The sequence below is a fragment of the Leptinotarsa decemlineata genome, unplaced genomic scaffold, assembly GCF_025532065.1.
Source record: "Leptinotarsa decemlineata unplaced genomic scaffold, Ldec_3_MD MMD2_tig00026374_RagTag_RagTag, whole genome shotgun sequence".
NCBI classification, from domain to species: domain Eukaryota; kingdom Metazoa; phylum Arthropoda; class Insecta; order Coleoptera; family Chrysomelidae; genus Leptinotarsa; species Leptinotarsa decemlineata.
Genome location: NW_027412710.1, coordinates 4,435,481 through 4,461,405, shown reverse-complemented (window position 1 = coordinate 4,461,405; position 25,925 = coordinate 4,435,481). Strand labels below are relative to the sequence as shown.

The following is a 25,925-nucleotide window of genomic DNA, read 5'->3' as shown; positions in this document are numbered from 1 at the left end:
CCTGTACGGTGGCCCGCTAGATCACCAGATTTGACGAAACTAGATTTTTTCTTATGGGGATACATAAAAAATATGGTTTACGTTGAGCCACCAACTTCTCCCGAAAATATGCGACTTAGAATAACGAATGCTTTTCGCAGCATTACACCAGCTGTCTTGCGCAGGGTAGAACAGTCTTTCAAACATAGACTTCAGCTCTGCATTCAAGAAAATGGAAGACATGTTGAACATATTTTATAAAAGTTTCATTATCAACCTTAATTAAACTCTCCCTTTTGTAGTTTTGTAATTTGCCAGTTGACAAATTTGAATATCTAGAACTCAAGCTCTGAATGAATATAATAACATGAAAAAAATAGTTATTTATAATGTTTCTTTCTTTTAACTTGTTTGGTTTGATATTGCACGATTTATGAGTGAAATTCTGCATCCAATGAAAAAATAATTTTCCATTTAGCAGAAAGTGATAGGTACATACATTTATTTCGTTAAAAAATATTTGTTTGGGCACCTTCTAATGTACAAAATTGAAACAAGATATCTTTCGTATATTTTTATCAGTTGTCAAATGGATTTCGCTTTGAAAAAATGACCATTTTTCGAAAGAAATGCTCATTTAAGAAAAACTATTGAACTTAGCCATAGGGAATACTTAATGAAATTTGTAGAGGTTTCGTTGGCGCTTCTTATGGATCAATAATATACAGGGTGTTCCATTTAATCTAAGGAAGATTTTGCAAATTTTCATTTACAATATTTGGCAAGCGGTTTTTCATACCCTGTATATCACAGGTCGATTTCAGATATATCGTTTGAGAGAGTTACCAATGTAGAATATTCGACAAAAAAAAATTTCAACTGGACTTGGCACCACTTTATAATTTCAAATATTCTGAGTGACGAATATTGGAAAAAAAAACCTGTCATGCTAGATATCTCGAAAACCGTCAATATTTTCGAAGTGCAGATATACATAAAGTTTATTTCATTTTCTATGAAGAAACCGAAAAAGCGATAAAAAATATAGGTTGCCATTTAAAAAGACACAGTTGGGATCCGCCCAGAAAAAATCGAACACCCTGTGTGACCGCCAATATTTTTATTTTGTCGAGCTCGAGCAATAAGGTAATATTATAGAAAATTAGATTCCTATCTGCTTCCTATATAGAGATATGGAACACCGCGAAACTGTTGCAGGACCCTGTATATATATATATATATATATATATATATATATATATATATATATATATATATATATATATATATATATATACAATCGATCGCTTCAAAAACACTTCACTAACGTTCTCATTGTTTTTGTAACAGTCGTATATTGTTCTTTTCAATGATTATATTAGATGAACATCTAAAGGTTTTGGTAATTCCGCATCAAATCGCGTCTTGCGTTCATAAAGTTTGTTTTGTTGTTTCAGTCCACGTCGAATAATTCGAAGCGGCATTATTCCTTTGAATTAGTTTTTTTTGGCCTTTGAGTTCGCCGAAGCTTTAAGAATGACTATATCGATTACTTCGACTATACTCTCACTATTTCACGGGATATGACAATAATAATTGAATGATTATTTATTGTGAAACATTATAATGTTTTGGATTATGAAACATTTAATTTTTGGCAAGTTTAAGATATAATTATTGTAATGTTTGTTGAATAATATTAAATCGACTAATACCCTGACTAATTCAAAGTCACATACAGTGCATTTATTTAATGTCCCCCCTTTTATTTTTTGAACGGGTCAACTTGAAAAATTTAAATTTGGGATAATGAAATTAATGCATGAATACTTTATTTTGAAGTTAAATTGACAGCGTCTGGGCACAACCCTAGAATATAATGTTAATATCTTCAACTGCTACAAAATGACGGAAATTTTCAAACACAGTAACGTCAATATATCTACAAATATTTATTATTCTCTGCCGTATATCCAATATTGAAACAGGTTGAATGTTTCATACCTTTTGCTTCAAAAAGCCCCATAAAAAATGTCCAAAGGTGTCAAATCTGGCGAGCGGACTGGTCATTCTGTAGAACCTCGACGGCCAATCCAACGACCGGTATCCAAATAGTATCTCACTTGTCTGGAGTAACGTAGTGGTGCTCCATCTTATTGAAAAACAATATCTATCCATATCGAATTCATTAGGATTCGCTTCGACGATTTCAGTGATGAGAGGGTCAACAGTAGTTTCCAGCATATTCAAATAGAGTTCCCCTGTTAAATTTTGATCAATAAATGAAGGTCCTACAATATAGTTTACCAATATTCCTACGAAAACTTTATTTTTTTTTTGGATATTGGGTATGTGTTTCCCGGAAAACGTGAGGGTTGGTGTCACTCCAATAACGGCAATTTTGTCTGTGAACATTGCCGTTCAAAAAATGTGCATATGTCACTAAAACAAATATTGTGGACATAGGTAGGATGCCTTGCAATGGTTTCCATCATGATTTCGCAGCATTCTGTTCTTCGATCAGGGTCATCTTCAGTTAATTGGTGTACCATTTTAATTTTGTATAGATTATACCTATTCCTTGTTGTTATGTACACTACACCGATAGTTGTGAATTTGGATACAAGTTCCCTCAAATATTTTCTACAGATAGGACGATTCGGAAAACGTTCATTGAACGGTCTCGTGAAAGTAACGCGTCGCACCGTAAATAAAAATCGCTTCAATTTTTTCTTCCAATGGACGATTGGACCATTTTAGAGATTGTTGACGTGGTACCTTTCTATCAGTAAAATCTAGAACTAAATGAGAATATTCTAACTGAAAAATGGTGTTCATTGTCGTACTGACATTTTTTGTCGTTTTTATCAACAAAAAATTACTTAACAAACCTTATCGAGTTGTTGGAATTGTCATATGACAGATAAAAACGAATATTTGTAGAAATATCGATATTAATGCGTTGGTCTTCAGAAAACTATTAAATGTTCCGCCATTTTGTAGTAAGTGAAGATATTGACTTCATATTCTAGGGTTGTGAAGTATTCGTCAGGAGCTTCAAAATGATGTGTCAAGAGCCCCTTTCCATGTAATTTTTTTCCCAGATCGCGCCCAGTCGCCATCTTGAAAGTTTTTCACTTCAAAATAAAGTATTCATGAAAGGGTTATATTTGTAGGAGTGATTAATTTTTGGGGAAAGACAGTTTTTGGCTCCATCTTGATACAAAAAAAAAGGCAAAACATCTATGTATACCAGTGAGGATGACAGTGTTCTATGTAAGTGCAATTTGTTACCATTCATTCAAAGTAGAACTCCTGTGAATGATATCTGATTTTTATTCCACAACGAATGTTTGAAATACAAACTGAGTAGAGAAAAGTATCTTCTGTATAATTCAGTGTTCATATAGAAGTATTTGTTTCGAAAGAATTTTTTTCTTTCGTGTAATTCAATGTTTATATGAAAGTAGCTGTTTCAGGAGAACTTTCTTTCAGTTTGTGTCTGAAAGTTACTTCTTTGCATGATCTACACATCCATGTATAGAGTTACTTATTTTCAAATTGATTACTTCCTTCCTTTCTTTGGAAGATTCCCTCATCATTTTTTTTGTATCAAGATGGAGTAGTAGAAAGCCAAAAATTTTATTTCCCAAAAAGTATTCATGCATTAATTTCATTACCTCAACTTTCAAGTTTTTTATTTGACTCGTTCAAAAAATAAAAGGGGGGGACATTAAAGAAATGCACTGTATATTTCGAGATTTACCATACCAAAATATAAAATCATTTCATCTTTTCAATGTTTAGAAATCTTATCAATATTGTATCATCATATCAGAGATGAAAAACTCAAGTTCAATGAACAAAAGTACCTAGCTTTGTTTCTTTCTTTACTTTTTTCAGACTTTTTTCACCAAACTCGAAAATAGTTCCAGACTTTTTCAAACAGGGGTAGGTCAAAGATTATTATCAATAATCTAGTTTACACACAAAAATTTCAAATGGGAAGAATGTACTTTTTAAAAAATTTGAAATAATTGTCTGCTCTCCTCGTTTAGGCGTCTTATATTATTTGAAAATCGATTTTACTTATTTATTTAGCGTCTGGCTGATATCACACAGTAGATAATTCAATTTACACCCATACATTATACAAATTACTTCAGTTACAAACAGATATCCAGTTTTTTATATCTATATTTTTTGGTATAATTCAGTGTTCATTTGAAAGTAGTTATTTTAAAAGTACTTTTTTTCTTGTAACGCAATGTTCATATGAAATAATTTTTTTCAAGCTTGTGTCTGAAAGTAGCTTTATTCTTTGCTTAAGAAGTTTCCCACATTTTGTATAAAGGTGGAGAAGTACAAAGGCAAAACCTTTTTTTCAAAAAACTAATTTCCATCAAAAAATAAACCCCTCTTCAAAACATTTTGTGGTTTGATGTTGAAAAAGTTTCAAATCAACGTCATAGTTTCAAGTATTATAATAATTTTATTTGCAAAGAATTATCAGAAATTACATAATAAGTATACAAATATTTGTTCACTAATACCATCACCTCGATTTGAAACGCTCTGCTAAATTTAGATCTGCCAATTAACACACCTTATCGCGTTTAAAGTTTAGAGAGAGGATATATGAAAATTGACTTTCAAGTGGTGGGATTGTAACTTTTTTCAATACTTTCGGTGATAAATATGCTTGTGAATCGAAGAATTTTATAAGCTACCATCAGTGATTTATCGACTAGTCCGTCGCCGTTTATTTTTAGAAAAGTACCAAAATAAACAACACTTGAAAATTTTCACTCCACTTGCTCTTACCAGTCTTTTGAAAATGTTTTTTTTTTTTACTTTCTTGATAACTCGCTTCACCATTTCACTCGGGCTATTTCGAGTTGACCTATTTTCTCTTGGTTTTGTCTGTTGTTGATGAAAATAGTCGCAACATTTTTCACCTTTATTTAGATTAACTAATTTCAATAATTTTTTTGGACCAGATGCATCTTAAGATGTGTGATTTTCATATTGAATTTCACTGTAAACTCTATCTGGAAGTTTTAAACTACTTTTACTGAAAGTAGGTCTAATAAATTGAATATATTTTCAACAGATTCGATTCAGTATTATCTTGATCGAATCTGAATAAATATAAGTGTTTTGAAACAAATACTAATACGAGGTATAGTATTTCTAATACCAATTGGAACAGCACAGAGAAGGAATTCCCGCCTCGACATAGGCGTCGGCATATTATTTTTCAGTGGTAGTTTTTCAGTTACTTATTCCTACAATCATAGCAATTGATCACCCCTTGAAAAAGTTATCTAAACTGAATTTTTCCAACATGGGTAATTATGAAAGACTTCGAAATTTAAGGTAGTTGATTTCCGAGTCGAAAACTCTGAAATACAATGAAAACACAAATAATCACACCGAATTCCCGTCAAACATATATTTACAAAATAATAGAGGCCAACAAAATTGCTAGAAAAATCAAAATTCTTCTTCGCTACATTCGTATGAGGTGGAATCATCATCGGGTTGAATAACGATCAGATTAATGGAACTTTGCACATAATATTTGTTCTGTTCTTTTATAACGTGGACCACACAGTTCTTCCACATATCACTATTACCTACTTCATTCACCACTCGCCTTATATTGTCAAGCACCACAGCATTCAAAGCCGGTGACTGATTACATTTCTGCGAGCTTTCTTTCATTGTGGCCCAAACCATTTCAATTGGATTGAACACACAATAGTATGGAGGCAAACGTAAGAGAATATGACCACATGTTTCACACATCGAATCAATATTTTTTTTTTTTGAAATTACGTTGTTTTATGGTCGCCAATAATACCTTTTTCGTTGGAATCTTTTCGGGTATTTCCATGTCATGATTTCGCATGAAATCAAAAATATCTGCTTTTTTTGTGTTATTATTTGATATTGTAGTCAATAACCGAGAATGATACGAAGCGTTATCCATAACAATAACCGAGTTTAGAGGAATATTTGGGAGAAGCTGCTCACTGAACCAGGTTTCGAATAAAGCCGCAGTCATATCTTCGTGGTAATCAGCAGACGAATCTTTTATATTTTTGGCCGACATAAGCAAAGCGTTAGGTACGAAACCACTTTCATTCCCGGCATGCAAAATTATAACCCGTTTTCCTCTTGAAGAAGGTGTGTTCAAAGCACAATACTTGGTTTCGTCTACCCAGCCATATTTGACAACATCATGGGAAGATTAAAGTTTAATCTTCCTCTTGAAGCCCAGTTCAGCCCAGCAGCTGAATCTGGGCTGAAATTTACGGGTGTCTTAACCTGGGCTACAGGTTTTTATACTTGACGTTTCGTCTGCTACTGCGGCAGACATTCTCAGAGCCAGTGGGATGCGATCGTTTCCGCTTCGCCTTTGATAATGTCTGCCGCAGTAGCAGACGAAACGTCAAGTATAAAAACCTGCAGACGACGGCTGATTAACCCGGAACATCGAAAAAAATTCAATAATTCTTTAAGGTGATAATCTCTCCATAATCTGAGAAGGATAAGACGTCAGTAACACTGCAAATTAACTTCAGAACTATTCATAACAAAGTTTTGCAAAAAATGAACTACCTACATGGGTAGGTTCATATATCCATACATTTGTTTGATAATAGATAATAAAAAAACTCTTCAATCTTAACTATAAAAGGCGGCTAAAGCGATTTGAAACAAAATTCCAAATAAGGTATCAAAATCATAGCATCTGCATTGTTGTTACAATTTATTCTTATGTATATTTGAGCTAAGATCACCGTGTATATATGAATGTAAAACTCATCATATTTCATTGGCACTATCAAACTCATTCATATTTTACTAATATCAATACTAAAATGATGCATTTTGATAACATGGACTGAAAAATCATTTCCATCTCATTGTCACCTCTGTATAAATATACCTTCATTATTATTAGTGGGGTGTTTATGTTTGCTTACGAATAATTATGAATTCCAATGTGATAAGTATTTCAAGAGAAAAATGGGGAGTTGGTTAGTTGGGGAAATTTAAATTTCCAACGTGACACATTTTCACGTTTGAACAATGCCAAGCCTAAGGAGTTGTGATTCAAATACAGGGGTGCGCAAAAGTCCGGAATAAAATTAATATCTTTTTAACCAGTATTTTAGGGGAAAAAACGCTGAAACACGTCAGTTGATTTCACGTTGTACGTATTTTTCGGCAATAAAATGAAATTTTTTTTTCAACCCCTTAGCTGCAACTCCACAACTTTTTTTTTCAGATGCAAACCTATGGGCTCATTGAAAACCTCGTAAAAAATGGAATGTGACCATACCCGTTATTTTTTTACTCATGCGGTTACCACGAAATGAGAAAAAACTCTTTTAAAACCAAAAAAGAAATACCTACTTAGTGCTATCTACGGGTGAATTAACGTTGCAAAAAACAAATAAGTGGTGATGATGTACATTGCTCAACAATTGCTAAGGATCACCAGTACCTACTTTCGAAAAGTTAACATATTTTAAGAACAGACCAACCGGGCCAGGCACCACAACACATTTTATTGATTTATGTGTAAAACTGATAACGTAATGTAGCGTCAACATTCTGTGGATTTAATTTTTCCACCAAAAACTTACACATAAAGCAATTGTTGACCAGTGTACCTCAAAAAGAGAAAAAGGTTGTTGCATTTTTTGTACCAAAATGAATGCCCTGATAAGAACTATTGTTTCGACTCAGTTTTAAAATTGTGGCATTTCTGGGTGAAATTGAAAATATTTATGTTTAGTTTATTAATTGGGTACCTTCAAAGTGTTCTTTTTTAATTTGATAAACAAAAATGGTATTGTCAGAGAGGCAGCGTATCGAAGTCTTGATATTGTTGGGGTGTGGGGATAGAATACGGAGTCAAAGTGAGGTGTGTACTTTATTTAATGCAAAATATCCGGAAAATCACATTTCTCAGGCTACTGTGAGTAAGATCTTACACAAATTTGAAGAACATGGTACAGTGAAGGACTTGCCCAGAAGTGGCCGGCCACATGTTTTAGACGAAGATCAAAAATTGGACATTGCCGTATCTCTGCAGGAAGATCCACATTTGTCAACGGTTTCATTAGCCCAAAACAATCCTGCGTCTAGACGTATGATTGGGAGGTTTTTGAAAACGGAAAAATACCACTCATATAAGGTATGTCTTGTCCAAGAGCTCTTGGAAGATGACTATGACAGGCGTTAGCAATTTTGTGAGGAAATAATGAGGCGATGTGACGAGAATAATGGGTTTCCACACAACATACTTTTTCCGGGCGAAGCTACTTTTTATTCACATGGAGTAGTTAATAGGCACAACTATCGATTCTGGAGTCAGGAAAACCCACACTGGATATGCGAAGCTAGTACGCAGCGTCCTCAGAAAGTAAATGTATGGGCAGGCATCATCAACAACAGAATATTAGGGCCATACTTTTTTGAGGTAAACCTTACAGCTGCACGCTACTTAGACTATTTACGTTTTGAATTAGTCCGCGCTTTAGCTGTTATGTTTCCCAATGAAGCAGATCCAGATATCCCCACCGAAACACTTTGGTTCCAACAGGACGGCGCTCCCCCACATTTTGGTATTGTCAGAGAATATTTCGATGACATCTTTGCAGGACGCTGGATTGGACGACGTGGTACAATTGAATGGCCGCCAAGATCCCCAGACTTAACTCCATTAGATTATTTTTATTGGGGATATATGAAAGACAAGGTTTATCAAAATAGGCCGGCTAATATTGAAGATCTAAAAAGCAGAATTCGAGTGGAATCACATAACATACCGGCTGAGGCCATTCGGAATCCCGTAGACGAGTTTTACTTGCTTAGGAGCCTGCCAAGTAGAGGGTGGAGGCCAATTTCAGCCTCTGTTACGTTAATTCACCCGTAGATAGCACTAAGTTAGGTATCTGTAACTTTTCAAAAGAGTTTTTTCTCATTTCGTTGTAACCACAAAAAAAATAAGGGAGATGATCAGAATCCATTTTTTACGAGCTTTTCAATGAGCCCATACACGACATAGGTTTGCATTTGAAAAAAAAAGTTGTGGAGGGTTGCAGCTAAGGGGTTGAAAAAAAATCATTTCATTGTGAAAAAATGCGTAGAACGTGAAATCAACCAACGCGTTTCAGCGTTTTTTTTTCCTAAAATACTGGTTAAAAAGATATTAATTTTATTCCGGACTTTTGCGCACCCCTGTATTACCATCTCTATTGCCATATAAAATTCGACTTTGGCACCAATCTCTATTTCGATCGAAATGAAAAAGAAACAAAAACATGTAGTCTCGTGATTCGCATTATGTCTTTTTTTCAAAAAAAAATCAAATGTGTGACCATCTCAAAATACCGAAAAAAGTATGCAAAATTTCACCTGCATAAGATGATTTTGTAAATTGCACTACTATCGCAAAATAAGACTCCTTAGTTTTGACAATACTTCATTCCAAACACGTAGCGCCATTATAAATGTGAATTTTTCTGCAAAATCGAAATAGGGCTATCAGAAATTAGTCACAGATGATGCAGAGTTCTTTTTTTGACCCTGTGAAAAGATGATGCACCGTTTGGAACCTTTGGTGTAGTAATGAATATCACCGGAGTTTCATCCCAACACTTATTCGTTTTTTTTAACACTTCGACCCGTGTTTCGATCACCAAGTGATCATCTTCAAAAGGAATATTAAACTAAGTTACATACAATACTGTTCTTAACGTATTCAAAAAACATTTTGCGAGATTTTCACTAAACGGTTTTACAAAAACACAACATGTGTTTCGCCATATAATGGCTTCTTCAGGCGTGTCTTTACTAACTATACTAAGTGACAAAGAAAGGTAAACACCCATTTATATTGAAAATATTTCAAATAGTTTTTTACTTACATACTTGACAGATAATAGCAAACAAACGAGTAAGTTTTCAGAGAAATTGGATGATCGTGAAACCAGTGAAGTTCAGTAGTGTGTTGCAGATCTTCGATGTCTTATACACTCGTGGATACACCTGGGCATTGCCCTGATAAGGTGGTCTATATCCTGTTGAGGTATCTCATTTCACCCTACTTCTAACTCATGTCTAAGTGCTGCCAAAGTCTGTGAGGGCTATTGTAAATTCAGCAGTCTGCGACCAAGAATTATCCCACACATGTTCGATCGGTGAAAGATCGGGCGATCTGGGTGGCCATAGTAAGCGGTTAATGTCATGCTGATCCACTTGTTGAAATATGGGATTCTCGATGGTCTCAAGATAGTGCAATTCGTCAGTCTAGATGTTAATGTTATTTAATATTTGTTGTTGATGTTACATAATTAGTGATGAAAAATTGTAAAAATAATAATTTCCAAAAAAAAACGTTTAACTCCTCATATTATTCCTTGTGAGGTCCAGGGATATGCAATTAGGTCTCCTTTTTTTTCTTAAAAACTAAGCAAGATAGAAAAAAATTCAAGAGACAAAAAAGTTGTATTTCTAGTTGCTTAATCCAAAGAAATAATAAAAATTGCACAAAAGTTGGTGGCGTATATTTTTAAGTCAAAAATATTCGTTCAAATCCCGCTCGAGATGCCACAGAACCTAATAAATTGAATCACGTTCGGGCTAAATTAGCTTCTTAATGTTATAAATGTCATTGCCAAATTACAACAAAATTAGGTAAAGGATATTTAAGATATTTACGAATAACTTTTTTTATTTTTATTTTAACATCCTGAATCTTGAGAACGAAGGATTTGCGGACCCATGTTTATATGAACATTTCGTCTTAAAATTACCTAAAGAATCGTCTGTTAAATTTATGGTACATACTTAATTAACACCCTGTACTGTACGCATTGTAACATCCCTAAGAGCCAAAATTCTTAATCGGCGATCCTCAAGCGCTGTTGTTTCCCTGCGACGACCGGTGGCACTAGCTCTGGCCTTCTTGGGTCCACGCCTGATAACATAAAGATCGATTGGTTCTTCTTGAACTTTTTCTAACTGAAAAACCTGCCTCACGTAAGCCAACAAATCGTCCTCTCTCAAAATCACTAAGTTGAGGAATACGACGAAGTCTTCGCACTAGAGGCATAGTGTTAACGATACGAAACACTTTACAAGAAACTTTTTAACAGTTAAAGCACAAATAAGAATAAAAATTGAAGAAATGGTAAATGCTCACAAAAAAAACAGTTGAAAAACTGATCAGAGTAGCTTCCGATACGGGTGAAATTTTACTGGCTTTTTACTGGCCTCAACATAAATACATATGCAAAACTTTGTTGAAATATTTTCAATATAAATGGGTGTTTACCTTTCTTTGTCACTTAGTACATATTCTACATATTCAATACTCAATATACCTAATTTTACAATTTGAAGTACCTACATTTCAAGTACCTGAGTTGGTATTGAATTAAATTACCTGAGCTTATGTCCCAGTTACCACATTTGAAAAAATATTTAGTAACAGAAAGTTCTTCAATTCTAATTGGTCATTCAGTAAATCAACCGAATTCTTGAATCTATTGATTTCTAAACATTCTAGAAGACAGAGTTTCAAAATCTTCTCTTCTAAATGTTATTCTGCTAAAAGGTGGTTTGCAAATGTGAAATTGGTCTATTTACAAAACTACTTATATGTGCTTTAATTCTTTGGCAAAACGTTCTTACTGTTTGGCCAATATACAGTTTTAGGCAAGAGCCACAAAACAGTTTATATACTCCTGATCTATCCCATACCGAAGTATCGTCTTTATTGTTTCTAATAAATTCAAAAATGAGTAAATTGAAAAAGAAGTGAATTTATTAAAAACAATAAAGAGACTACTTCGGTGTCGGTGTAGGAGTATATAATCTGTCTTGTGGCATTGAAGTAGTTTTGTGAATTAGAAAGATCAATTCCACATTTGCAAATCACCTTTTAGCAGAAGGACATGAGTTCAGTCATGAATACGACGTGTTACATTTAGAAGAGAAGAGTTTGAAACTCAATCTTCTGAATTTACTGAATGATCAAGTATAATTGAATAACTCCCCGTTTGAACACAAACTCCCTTTTCAAAAATAGATATTTCTTGGAGTTACCTCATATGGGGTCAAAAACAAATAAACTCCACATCAACTGCGTCCAAAATTTGTTAGCCCTTTTTCGATTTTGTAGAACAACACACCTTCAATATGCCTCTACTTTGAAGAGGACGTGTCTGGAACAAGGCATTGTCGAAACCAAGGAATTTTACGTAGATTTTGCAACAGTGACGAGAGATACTTCCTCAAAACCGGTCTGTAGTTGATCTACTTGCATAATTTCAACATGGTCCTGATGAGAAATCTTGTCGGATATAATTCAATATCCGTTGTGGTAGTACCGGGGAAGTAGTTGTTTTCCGGCGGGCATTTACCAGACCCTACTTTGTAGGTAGTTGGGAGAGATTAACATTTTGAAATATTTATTTTCTAGTACCTATGTTTCTCTCCTCGATACATACAGTCTTCAGGCACGGTTTGATCTCTGTTAGAGTATTGGTACATGGGATGTTTCTTCCCCACTTGAGACTATATAATTGCATAAACGCAAGCGAGACATAAGTGGAACCACCTATTGATGTGGCACCCAAGTCAACTTGACAAGTTTTTATGTCAGTGTTGGTGGTTTGACCAATCAACCGACAACTGCAGTAGCAGAAATTTGGAAAGCTAACCTGAAATGCCATCGGAAAACGAATTCACATGTTTCTAGAAATAATATGAAATCATGAAAGGTTAATGCAGTCAAACTGCTGGAAAATAATTCCATGAAAATCAAAATACACGTATCGGAAAAGTCTAGGAATATTTTTAAAATGGCAATAATTTTTTTTTAGATCGCTTTAGGGAAAAAAGTTGACGGGTGATTATTAAACGAATGTAACTTACAACAAAATTTATTAAATGGTCAAAAATACTGAGTGCGCATATAAGCAAAACTAAAAAAAATATGGCTCTTCTTTGGCACCCGAAAAAAAATCATAATACAAAAAAAATTGGAATCAGTACAAAATATGGCCTCCACTCTGGTTTATTACGGCCCTACATCTATCGTGCATCGACAAAATGAGATTGTCAATGTCTTGTTGAGGTACATTTGCCCATTCAGCGATTAAAAGCTCTCTCAATTGAAACGCTGTGTGAATGTTCCCCATATGCGGAGTAATTCTTCGTTAAGCATGTCCCACACATGCTCGATGGGATTCAGGTTCGGTGATTGTGCTGGCCATGGCAATACATCAATTCCTTCGTTGGTGAGCCAGTCAGTCACTAGACGCGCGACATGTGGACGAGCATTATCGTGCAATATAGGTGGAAGTTTTCACCAACAGCACCAGCAAACGGGCGGACGATAGTTAGAAAAATGGTATCGAAGTACTGTCGAGCTGTGAGGGAGCGATTTGGAAAAACGAAACGAGATCGGTTCTGCCGCCGATCATGATTCTGTCCCATAGCATTACCGTACCACCTCTGTATGTGTGGACTTCCTGGACGTGTCTCAAACGTTCATTATTTCCAGGTCGTCTCCACAGTCTTACTCGACGAGAATCTGGATGAAATCCAAATCTGGATTCGTCTGTAAACAAAACTGTGGCCCAATCATTTGCATCCCAGTTTTGATGTTTTTGACACCACTCTAATCTTCTACCGCGATTGCCTCTCGACAAAGGTAGACATCTAAGTGGCCTTCTGTTGTGGAGATCTGCTTCATGCAGTCGATTTCTGACAGTATCACGACCAATGGTTACCTGGTGCGTCTGCTGCAACACGTTAACCAACTCAGGTGCTGTGAGTGTCGGTTGTCTTCTTGCGGTTAAGACCAAAAATCGGTCTTGAACTGCAGTTGTAGCGCGTCCTCGCCCTGGATGTTGTTCGGCTGGACTGCCAGTTTCACGGAAACGCCGCCACAATCGACTGATAACACTTTGGGAGACCCCCAAACGAAGAGCTACATCATTTTGTCGCATGCCACCTTGAAGAAGCCCTACAGCTCTATTCATCTCAGCCAATGGTAAGTGATGGCGTTCCATATTAAAGCACAATATTTCCAGTTTAATTGCTGAGCAAGAACTGCATAGAATGTACAAACTCGACACTTTCAGATTATTCATTTTAGCCGAAAACCTACAGTTTGTAAAAAACTTGATAAAATATTAGTTACCGTTTTTGCAGGCTTTGTTCAATCCATAGAAATCTACAGGGTGGTCGAGTGTACCAATTTAATCGAAATTAAACGACCTCATGCATTTATTTTTATGATATTTAGTATGTTATAAAAATATCCCTAGACTTTTCCGATGTGTGTATAAATAGATAAGTACTATTCTGATCATTCCCATATTGATTTCAATTTAGGAGCCACCGGAAGACAGCTGTTTCAGCCTATTGGGCATCGTCAGTACTGGGCAGGTGGTCCTCGATTGAAGACAAAATGTGAATAACCTTGAAAGGTACTTAATAAAAATAACTACGTAAACGCCAGCAAGACATAAGTGGAGCCACATATTGGTGTGACATCCAAGTTAACTTGACAAGTTTTTGTCAGTGTTGGTGGTTTGACCAATTAACCGACTACTGCAGTAGCAGAAATTTGGGAAGCTAACCTGGAATGCCATCTGAAAACGAATTCACATGTTTTAAGAAATGATATGAAATTGTGAAAGCAGGTTAATGCAGTCAAGATGCTGGAAAATTATTCCATGAAATTAAAAAAAATACAGATGAGTATTATTCTGATCATTCCCAATTAGCATAAATATTAAATTGCAAAATAACCGAATATTGATAAATGTTGATTATATAATATATTTTTGTTACTATTCAACAAATTGCAACTGTTTTATAGAAAGATCATTTGGAAATTCAACCGAAAAATACTCCCGAAACTTGTTTACTCATTTATAACAATCTTTAAAGGTTCTGATCTAATTGTATAGCCAAGAAACTGCCTTTAACGTATCCGCGTGTAATGTGTGTTACCTATATTTTGTATTCGTAATTTTCTGCTGCTAACAAAGGGAGCACACTCGCCAGGTCCTCGAACACTCTCGATGGGTATCTACCCCATACAGAATATCAATTCATGTATACTCAACCAAGAAGATGTAAGTTTCATTGTTGTCCCTGCCGAACACATTCACCATGTTTCATCAGTGTTGTACTTATACAGGGTGACAATTTGAAAACCAGCAATGGCTATATCTGAGCAACCAAATAAAATATAAGAAATCGCTGGACTGAAAACAACTTCCATAATAGGGGGGAATGATATAATAGCTAACTTGTTTTCACACAATTTTATAGTCTTGAATGGAAACCCCTTACTTGTGATACCTTATCTAAAATCTCTTGAGAAATGCTCTTCAGTGGTACCCTACAAAGCCACATTAGATGTAGTAAGTTTTGGTTTATTAAATTAAACACTATTTATTTAATTTAAAATGTTATTTTATATCATTAATTTTAAAAATGTTCAAAATGATTTCCATTCTTCTCAAGACAATAATAGAGTCTATTTCAAAACTCTTGACCCCTTGGTACCCTACAAAGCTACATTAGATGTAGTAGTTTTTGGTATATTAAATAAAACACTTTTTATTAAAATTTTATTTTATATTATTAATTCAAGAAATGTTCAAAATGATTTTTATTCTTTTCAAGACAATAATAGAATCTATTTTAAAACTCTTGACCCCTTGGTACCCTACAAAGCTACATTAGATGTGGTAGTTTATTGTTTATTAAATAAAACACTATTTATTCAAATTAAAATTTTATTTTCTATTATTGATTTAAGAAATGTTCAAAATTATTTCCATTCTTCCCAAGACAATAATAGAATCTATTTTAAGACTCTTGGCCCCTTTGTACCCTACAAAGCTACATTAGATGTAGTAGTTTTTGGTCTATTAAATAAAGCAATATTTATTCTAATTAAATTTTTATTTTTTATCAATAATTTGAGAATGTTCAAAATGATTTACATTATATTCAAGACAATAATGTTTCCCGCCTTAAAGTAAAAAATGCAATACAAAAATTCCTCTTAAAAACAAATATTTCAAACACCCCTTTTTTGTTACTTTTTCATATCAACCAATTAAAATTTTTTCAGATACAAATAAACAAAAATTGTACAGGCGTAAAATGTTTAATAATCTTAATATTAATGCTGCGATAGTAATAATAATGTTAATAAATTAAATATATCTTGAATTAATAATAGAAAATAACATTTCAAATCAAATTAATAGTGTTTAATTTGATAAACCAAAACTTACTACATCGAATGTGGCTTTGTAGGGTACCTCTGAAGATCATTTCTCAAGAGCTTTTAGATAAGGTATCACAAGTAAGAGGTTTCTATTTAAGACTATGAAGTGGGTGTGGCTGGGGGCGAGGGGGTGTGAAAAAAAAGTTTTCTATTACATCATCTCCCCCCCATTATGGAAATTATTTTCAACGATTTCTTATATTTTATTTGGTAGCTCAGATATAGCCATTGTAAGTTTTCGAATTATCACCCTGTATAAATATTTGTATGTAGTACACCTGTTATATATTTTACAAGATATGGCATTGAATTCCTCAATAATCCATTGAAAATTAGCTCTCACTATTATTAATTAATTCAAAAGGAATATCTTGGTATATGAGGATTTCATTTCTTGTGGCTTGTTCTTTCCAGACTCCCTCCTACCTTTACCTAGCCAAATGGTTTCCTTTTCCCAATCCAGTGTTCGGAGATAAAGAACTCCACGCCAGAACCAGAAAAATGGTAGAATATTGAGTTTATATATTTATTGTATTTCAATTTTGAATATCAGCTGATTTTTTTAATTGACTTGAATGAATTCATTTTCTTCTTCAGAATCTATGATTTCTCTTTCAAATTGAAACAAGTATACTTTAAGGAGAGAATAATTTTTGAGAAAGAATGGTTTCGACTTTCTACTTCTCCGTCTTCATACAAAATATGTGGGAATCTTCCCAAGAAGATTCCCAAAATCGTTTGCTTCCTTCCTTCCTTTTTTTGGAAGATTCCCAAATTTTTTTGTATCAAGACGGAAAAGTAGAAAGCCAAAACCTTTCTTACGATTTCTTATAACGAAAAATATTTTCAATATTTTTAAAAGTGTCAGTTTTTTACCAAAAACTCTCAATATCTATACTGTGCGACTTTTAAAATAGATTTTGTTAATATTTTGGAACAACATGGATGGTTTCCAACTCGGAGCTGAGCAATAGACAATTGAAAATTTATTTCGTGATAACGTCATATACAGGGTGGCCCACCACACCAATGAAGAGAGTTACGGAAAAACTTTTAGCACAGTTATATGTGGGTCGATGAGGAGCATATTCCAAAATTATTTTGAAATATACAGGGTGACTCCCAAAAAAGTTACTTACCAAAGTTATGTGAAGGTTCAACAACTGTCCCAGTTAAAGAAGCTGAGCAATAGACAATTGAAAATTTATTTCGTGATAACGTCATATACAGGGTGGCCCACCACACCAATGAAGAGAGTTACGGAAAAACTTTTAGCACAGTTATATGTGGGTCGATGAGGAGCATATTCCAAAATTATTTTGAAATATACAGGGTGACTCCCAAAAAAGTTACTTACCAAAGTTATGTGAAGGTTCAACAACTGTCCCAGTTAAAGAAGAATCTTTTATAATTTTCGGGTATGCAGTCAATAAGGGGGTTGGTTAAATAAGTGAGCTCTTTTTTCTGTTCTAGCTTTCGAGTCTTTATTGCCTCTTCATCAGGAACTCTAAAATGAATTGATAATTGATTTCAATATTTATTTGACAAATTGTGAAACGTGTGACACTTACGAAAGTGAGGTTAGTAATCCCTTTCACTTGCCGCGATTTGTAAACATAACATTTCCCAAACGACAAACACTCATGGTAAAAAACAACATGAAAATAATAAATTTACATTGTGTAATGATTGATTAGATTCGAAATACATTCAGTATTTATTAAATCATAGTCTCCATGGCAGACTATGATTTGAAGTTGACAGTAATAAAATTTTTGATAGTGATTTGATAGTGATTTGTATGTTGGCAATAATTGCCAACATACAATGTATATAAGATATACAGTGTGTAACAACGAAAACTTAACAGAGCCGTTTTTGAATATAAAAAGTAAGATTTTAAAAAAAAGCTCGGACACGTCGATTTCTAATTAAAGGGGGACACCTTTCAGACTAATCAGATTTTTTGTAGTACGCACCCCCTCGGAGGGGTGCGTCCGACGACCCTTATTCAGATAGGGAAAGTAGGTCGAGTGGCACCTTGTTTTAAAGACCTTTCGAATACCTTTACAACTCTATTGAAAGAAAATTTTTGTAACGATTAGTTTTCGAGATAATTTGAAGATTTAAAGGTATTTTTATTGGGTTCAACTCGGGGGATGGGGTTGGTTACCACCCTTACATTTAAGGTAAATTGAGTGGCACCTCCTTATGAAGGTTGCCTTTTGACGTGGATATTTTATGCTTCTGATAAAAAAGTGAATCATACTAAAAACTTACCTACACAACGAATACACCCTACTGATTTCCTTGAATGCTGATGACACAGAAAAGTTTAAAGAACTGTTTTAGGGTTAATAAATCCCAATAATTGTTTTTAAAGCACACACAAAAAAAGTAACACCTAATAATGGTACCTCACATAGGAAATTTAGAGTAAATGTTCAAAATGTGCGCCATTTTGCTCCATGTAACAATGAAGATTTTGTTCTAATTTTGCTCTTACATTATTCAACATCTCAGGAGTTATAGCTCGTCATTCATCAATAATTCTACGACGTAATTCATCCAAATTGGCTCGCTGTGTAGCATAAACTTTAGACTTTAAATATCCACACAAAAAGTAGTCCGGTGGTGTTAAATCTGGTGATCGAGCTGGCCATTCAATTGGACCTCTTCTGTCAATCCATTGTCCTTCAAAATGATTATTCAAAAAATTTCTAACCTGCTGGTCATAATGGGGTGGTGCACCGTCTTGTTGAAAATGGATACATTCATCTTGACATCTTGGATCCTGTTCAATTATTTCAACTATATGAGGTTGTATTGCCTCTTCAAGAAGTTGTAAATAAGAATTACCGGTTAAATTTCCATCAATGAAAAATGGACCTATAATATGATTGCCTAATATTCCGGCCCAGACATTCAACTTTTGGGGATGTTGGGTATGTATTTCTGCGTATTGTCTTGGGTTTTCATCCGACCAATATCGGCAATTGTGACGGTTCACGCAGCCATTTAAATAAAATGAGCTTTCTTCCGAAGATGTTATAAAGCAGCTCGGGATTTTGCATTAATCTCTCACTCATGCCCTCACAAAACTCCTGTCTTCGGTCAAAATCATCCTCATTGAGTTCATGAACAAGTTTAATTTTGTAAGGATGGAATTTTTGGTTTTTAAGGATTCTTCATGCGCTCATATGGCTTATTCCGGCCATTGCTGATAAACCTCTGGTACTTAACCTGGGATTGGCGATGACTTGACCAATCACTCCAATCGCATTATCGTCATTCACTACCCTTCTCTGAACATTTCTTTTCTTATTTAAAACCGAACCTGTCTCCCTGAATTTTGTTACCAAATCCAGAATGTGATTTCTGCTTAGGTGTTTACCAGGGTTTTGCTCGTTAAATTAAATTGATGTTCTATTAGCATTTTGGTCGTTGCCAAAAAATGAAGCAATAACTGAAACCCTTTCAGCAGTAGTGTAAGGCATTTTTAAACAAATAACAATACACGACCCGTTTAAACAGAACAATCGAACGATGTACTAATGAAAACTGGAAGAAGAGGAGTGGGTATTGATTTTAAAAAAGGGATTTTATTTAACAAAAAACTGATAAGAAGAACTGCTCGAATTTTTTTTTTATTTAGGCATACAAGTTACCGAGTGGTCTGTAATGTATTATTAACATGGCAATTTCAACTTCAGATTATCTCGAAAACTAATAGTTACAAAAATTTTCTTTTGACAGAGATGTAAAGGTATTCGAAAGACCTTTAAAACAAGATGCCACTCGACCTACTTTCCCTATCTAAATAAGGGTTGTCGGACGCACCCCTCCGAGGGGGTGCGTACTACAAAAAATCTGATTAGTCTGAAAGGTGTCCCCTTTCAATTAGAAATCGACGTGTCCGAGCTTTTTTAAAAATCTCACTTTTTATGTTCAAAAACGGCTCTGTTAAGTTTTCTTTGTTGCACAATGTAAAGAGGTATCTATCTACATGACATCAAATATACTGGTCGTGCATAAAATTGTATGTGTTTCGGGCGTAATTTGCTTTTATAGACCTAGGCGTGTTAATAGTTACACGCTGCGGTCCATAAAAGCCTGTTTTATGCCCTTGATACATAAATAAATGCAGAATTTAGCCAATATTCTTCCTAGACTCATTTCATTGGACAACGGACACCGTCACTTGTTGTTCAAAATATTGCCCAAATCTAAAAAGTCATCTGATATTCGAATTAATTTTTTTTAATCACTACAAAGTATCCTTACCTTCCCCGTAAATCATTTTTTACTGATATATCATTATCACACGAAATGTTGAAATATTTCTCACTTCGCTTTCATTATCAACAGCGCACGAAAATAAACCAACTGCTTTTTGCTTTCATTTGTGATTTCATTTTTGTTTAGTGGTTTGAAATGTACTCGTTTAATGCATGCAAATTAGATTTATTTTACGGTCAATACACCAAGTTTGTTCGCTCGACATGTTTATTGAAATTGCAAGGTAAATGTGCAATGCAATGGCAGCTTAGGAAACTAAGTATGTTTGATATAGCAAAACAGTGCGAACATAGATATTTCCATAAGAGAGAAAAATGAACTATCAGTAGGAGTCACGTCGCTTGAATGTGAAACAGAGTCAAAAAGTTGATAAATTATAATAATACAAGTAGTCTAATCAACAAGTTCAAAAACATGAAAAATAGGGATGAAGGTCCTAAAAATATGAGCGATAGCTCATTCGATTCGGAATCACCTCTAGAAAAATGTTTTTCAAGGATTTTGATGCAGGTAAAAAATTGCAATTGCAAAACAAGATTTTGAAAAAATGGTATTTAGTTTTTCGTTAATAACTCAAAAAATATTAATATTTAAGCAATTTTGAAAAAAGCTCGTGGAAGAGGAGGAAATTTCCGATAAAAGTCCCGACTCCCGAAACTCTATTTCCATTATTTATAATTTTAATTCGACGTTGAAAATGGGGTTCTGCGCGGCTGTTACGGCATGCGCGCGCTGCCGCTGAAGAGAGTTTACTAAAAGAAATAATTTTTTTATAACATAAAATGTCATTTTAGTAATTTAAAAAAAATCTAGTATCTTCTTAACACTTGAATGAATCGAGTCCCGTAGAAAAAAAGTTTTATCACCATTTTTAAAAAAGTTATTCAATTGTTAACTAACAAATTTTTTCCCAATCTCCGTTGCCATGAATAATGGGATAAAAAGGTATAAATAATTGGCCTATAAATTTTAAACTTGTCTGTTTTAACATTGAACAATGGCAGTTATTAACATAGGATATGATTTTTTCACGTGATTTGTTTATTAAATTGTTTTAAACAAATAGAGAAATTCAATATTTTTGAAACATTTTTTTTGCTATTTTGTTGTCTAGAGATAATTATGATTTTGATATGAATTTTTCTTAATTTTAATTGTTAATTGTTTAAAATCGTTTTTGTTATATTTTGATTGTTTAAATAATTAGATGAGAAATAATTTTGCTTTTAAAAATCATAATTCACACTTTTAAATAGTTTAGCAAAAAAAAATTATTCATTATTTAATTGTTTATTAGTTTGACAATTTGTTATAAACAAATATTGATCAACGTTATATTTTTTTCTGAAGCAGAAAAAAATTATTAAAACAGCTATATACAGTGTGACCCAATTTTAATGGAAACACCCCCCTAAAATTTGAAGTTGTAAACCGATTTTAATAATTTTTTTTTGAAATGTAACGTACTAAAAGGTCTACCTTGGGACAAAATTTGAAATGTTTATTAAAGTTTTAGGGCATACTTACTACGATATTTTTTCTTACTTGAAAATCGGGATTTTTTATTCAAAAAAACACTACGCCACTGTATTCAGACTGCTTCTAAACAGGTGTGACCAAAATTTCATGAAAAAATATTCATTATTAACAAAGTTGTGACTACTCAAAAATTCGAAAACTCACACAGCTAACAGTCACAAAAAACACCAGATATAGCCATGAGAATATTTTTTTTATGATTACAAAAATAAAGTGCCGCCAGATAAAAAAACAAATAGCGTAAATATTTTTAATGAAAATAACGGAATTATATTCAAGTTTTCACGCAAATTAACTAAAACTAACACCTAATATTTCAATTTTGATCTTAGTTGCCATGGAAATGATATTACAGTTCGACACTTGTGAAAGATTTAAGTGTACTATTGTCAACAATATTCACCTTACAGTTCTTCGAATTATTTTGTGTCATGGCTGCAAGATTGAGCGTAAGAGAGAAAATTGAAATTGAACGCCTTTCGGGAGATGACGTTAGAAGTGCTAGAGAGGTTTGTAGAGTATTTAATGAGAGACATCTAGATATTCCTCGTATTAGCTGCGGTACGGTAAATAAAATAAATAAAATATTCAATGAAACTGGTGCAGTATCAAAAATGATGTTAAAAAGTATTCCTGTACAAAGACGAAACAGGAATGACAGGAATGATCAAATCATTTTAGATTATTTCGGAAATAATCCTAATGCCAGTATAAGGAATGCCACTTTAGATTTGAATATTCCAAAAGAAACTATTCGGAGATGTCTCAAGGGGAAGAATATTAAACCTTTCAAGCCAAAATTTTTACACACACTTCAAGAAGGCGACGAAGCAAGACGCCTGGAATATTGTATATGGGCCCAAGGGGAATATTTAAACAATAGAAATTTCCTAAAAAATATTTTATATACCGACGAAGCCACTTTCACTACAAATGTGGAGTAGTGTCATCACAGAATTGTCGCTATTGGGCAGCGGATAATCCTAACTGGGTATTCCCAAAAAATCAACGTCTGGTGTGGGATATTGAACGAAATAATTATTGCTACTTTCTTTTTTGAGGAAAACATTAATGTGCAGAGGTTTGGGATGCTATTCACGAGCTGCCAATCATTGAACGATCAAATTTAATTGTGCAGTTAGATGGGTGTTCAGTTCATTATGCCAGAGCTGTAAGGCAATGGCTTAACGAGCATTTTCCAAACCGATGAATAGGCCGTGGTAGTCCGTTTATAGAGTGGCCACCCAGATCTCCAGACCTCACAGTTTTGGACTTGTTTCTCTGGGGACTTCTCACACAAAAGGTTTACAAAAACCGCTCAAGAGATAGAAATGAACTTTGTGCAAGAATTCGACAGGTATGTGCAGATATTAGCCCTCAAGAATTAAGGAACGTAACCAGAAACATTCGTAAGCGCTACGATACATGTATCGAAATACGTGGTGGATTAGTAGAGGCTACTAGAATATGAGTTAGAATTAATTGTTGCATCGAAATATTTCAATAATAAGTTATTAGTTATTAATTTTTTTTGCTTCATTGTTAGTTGAATTGTGTAAATGTAATTCCGTTATTTTCATTAAAAATATTCACGCTCTTTGTTTTTTTTTTCGTCTGGTGGCACTTTATTGTTGAAATCATAAAAAAAATGATATATTGTGACTGTTAGCTGTGTGAGTTTTCGAATTTTTGAATTGTCATAACTTTGTTAATAATGAATATTTTTTCATGAAATTTTGGTCACACCTATTTAAAGGCACTCTGAATCCAGTGGCGTAGTGATTTTTAAAAATTTTGTCCCAAGGTAGACCTTTTAGTACTTGACATTTAAAAAAGTCGAATTACAACTTCAAATTTTAGGCGGGTGTTTCCATTAAAAATGGGCCACACTGTATAAAAAAGTGCCAAAAATTTTTGTTAATTCATTATGAGAAAGTATAATGAATGAAAAAAATGTTTATGGCACTTTTTTATATATAGCTGTTTTTATAATTTTTTTCTACTTCAGAAAAAAATATAACGTTGGTCAATATTCGTTCATAACAAATTATTAAACTAATAAACAATTAAATGATAAATAAATAATTTTTTCCCAAACTATTTAAAAGTGTAAATTATGATTTTTAAAAGCAAAATTATTTCTTAAAGATCTCACGTGGATGTCGTGGTCGGAGTGGAATCCAAAAGTGAGGTATTTTTAAAAAAAGTAAAGTCAAGTTTGAACAAATATTGAAGTGAAAGACATTTTGGGGGGACTGGCGGCCCCCTACGCCCAGGAACCAGGCTGGATATCGACGGATTCGAAAAGGTCGTCAGTGCGATAATAGATGTGTTATTAAATTGAGTGTTTTTATAAAAGAAAAAGTGATTGAGGAAACTTAAGGTGGCAGCATTGCCTCAAGTAAGATAGCTGCGCCCCCAGACGAAGCTTCTGTTCACTATGGACATGAGGAGTCTGGCCATACGAGCTCTACTGAGAAGCATCGGCCATATAAATTAAAGAAGAAGAAGCTTACTTCAGGGTGTCGGTTTTTCGTGACGGTGTGCGCGTGCATCGTGAAAATTTACTCTCAGAATTTTTCCCAATGCGTCAAAAGAAGTATGACTTCAAAAATTCAAACATATCATCCCTCACATAGTATTTCGTGTACAGACCATCTAATTTTAGAAATACCGATATCTAAGATCGCCCAAAGAATCAATCAATAAGTTTACCGTTACAGGAGAGTTGCAATTGAAAGTTTTTTTTTCATAACAATGGAAAATCGAGCGAACAAACAATGGTTCCTATTGAAATCTTCTCTATAGTTGGCTAACCTAAAAACCTAGGTTTAGTACAAACTTTGATTCATAAAACATTATTGGACAATTTCTAATTCATGGCGAAGGTAATGTTCATGCTTTGAACTTTTTAACAATTCAAAGAAGAGTTTCACATCAATTGGAACAATTATGTAAATATACCAAGGTGTGCATGTGTCTATATTGCCATACTTTTTAGTGACGAGTTTGATAGCAGTAGATATGAAGCAAGAGCTCCCGAAGATGATTTCAAGAGTTACATAAATTTCCAGTGAGATGAATGAAATTCTACTTTGAATTGTATTTCCTTTTTGAAACGTTTCATTTGATAGAATTGAAATCTGTTTAGTTACTGACTCTTTGGTCCTGGCTTCCGGTGAGGATTACCATGTACCAACCGATACTGCTTTACACGACTGAAGAACATGGATGTTCCCTCACGACCTTCTACGTTAGAGTGGAGCAACATGAACCCACGCTTTTGATGATCAAAACGTGCAATAATGAGGTAAGCATAGTGTGCTACATTTTTTAAAATGAAGCCGTTATGTTTGTGAACGTAACTTTGGCCAGATTGTTCCAAAAGTTTTGTATTTTTTGATGACTTGTGTTTCTGTAGCTCCATATGTCAATGAATATTTACTCAACATCCATACAATACTCGACTGAAAAACCAAACAACCAGAATACCAAAGGTTGGAACTACAAAAAAGCAAAGATTCCTCTCCTTTTTATGTCCGATGATTTACAGAAAAATTCCAAATGAAATAAAAATGATCAATGGTTGTTTCCTATTTAAAAAGAAGTTGTAGTCTGGTTCACATGTACTCGATTTAGCTCTTTTTGGTGACATTTTTCAGCCCTGTCCAAAAATTACGACCAAGGTGTCATTCGATTCGTATTTTTGCCTAGAAAGTTTAAGGAAAAGTCCGAAAACGCGCCGATAAAAATTACAAAA

At 34.0% G+C, this 25,925-nt stretch overlaps 1 protein-coding gene across 5 annotated transcripts in view; it reads left to right on the top strand.

The window, feature by feature from the left end:
* Positions 1–25,925, top strand: part of sky (GTPase-activating protein skywalker) — a 122,552-nt gene that overhangs the window by 76,871 nt on the left and 19,756 nt on the right. For 3 of the 5 annotated variants that reach the window (XM_074185359.1, XM_074185360.1, XM_074185358.1), the window contains exons 6-7: positions 16,742–16,831; positions 25,317–25,475. In XM_074185359.1, the coding sequence (XP_074041460.1) occupies positions 16,742–16,831; positions 25,317–25,475 (249 nt within the window). The remainder of the gene's footprint in view (positions 1–16,741; positions 16,832–25,316; positions 25,476–25,925) is intronic. The other 2 variants (XM_074185361.1, XM_074185362.1) reach the window with 1 other exon arrangement.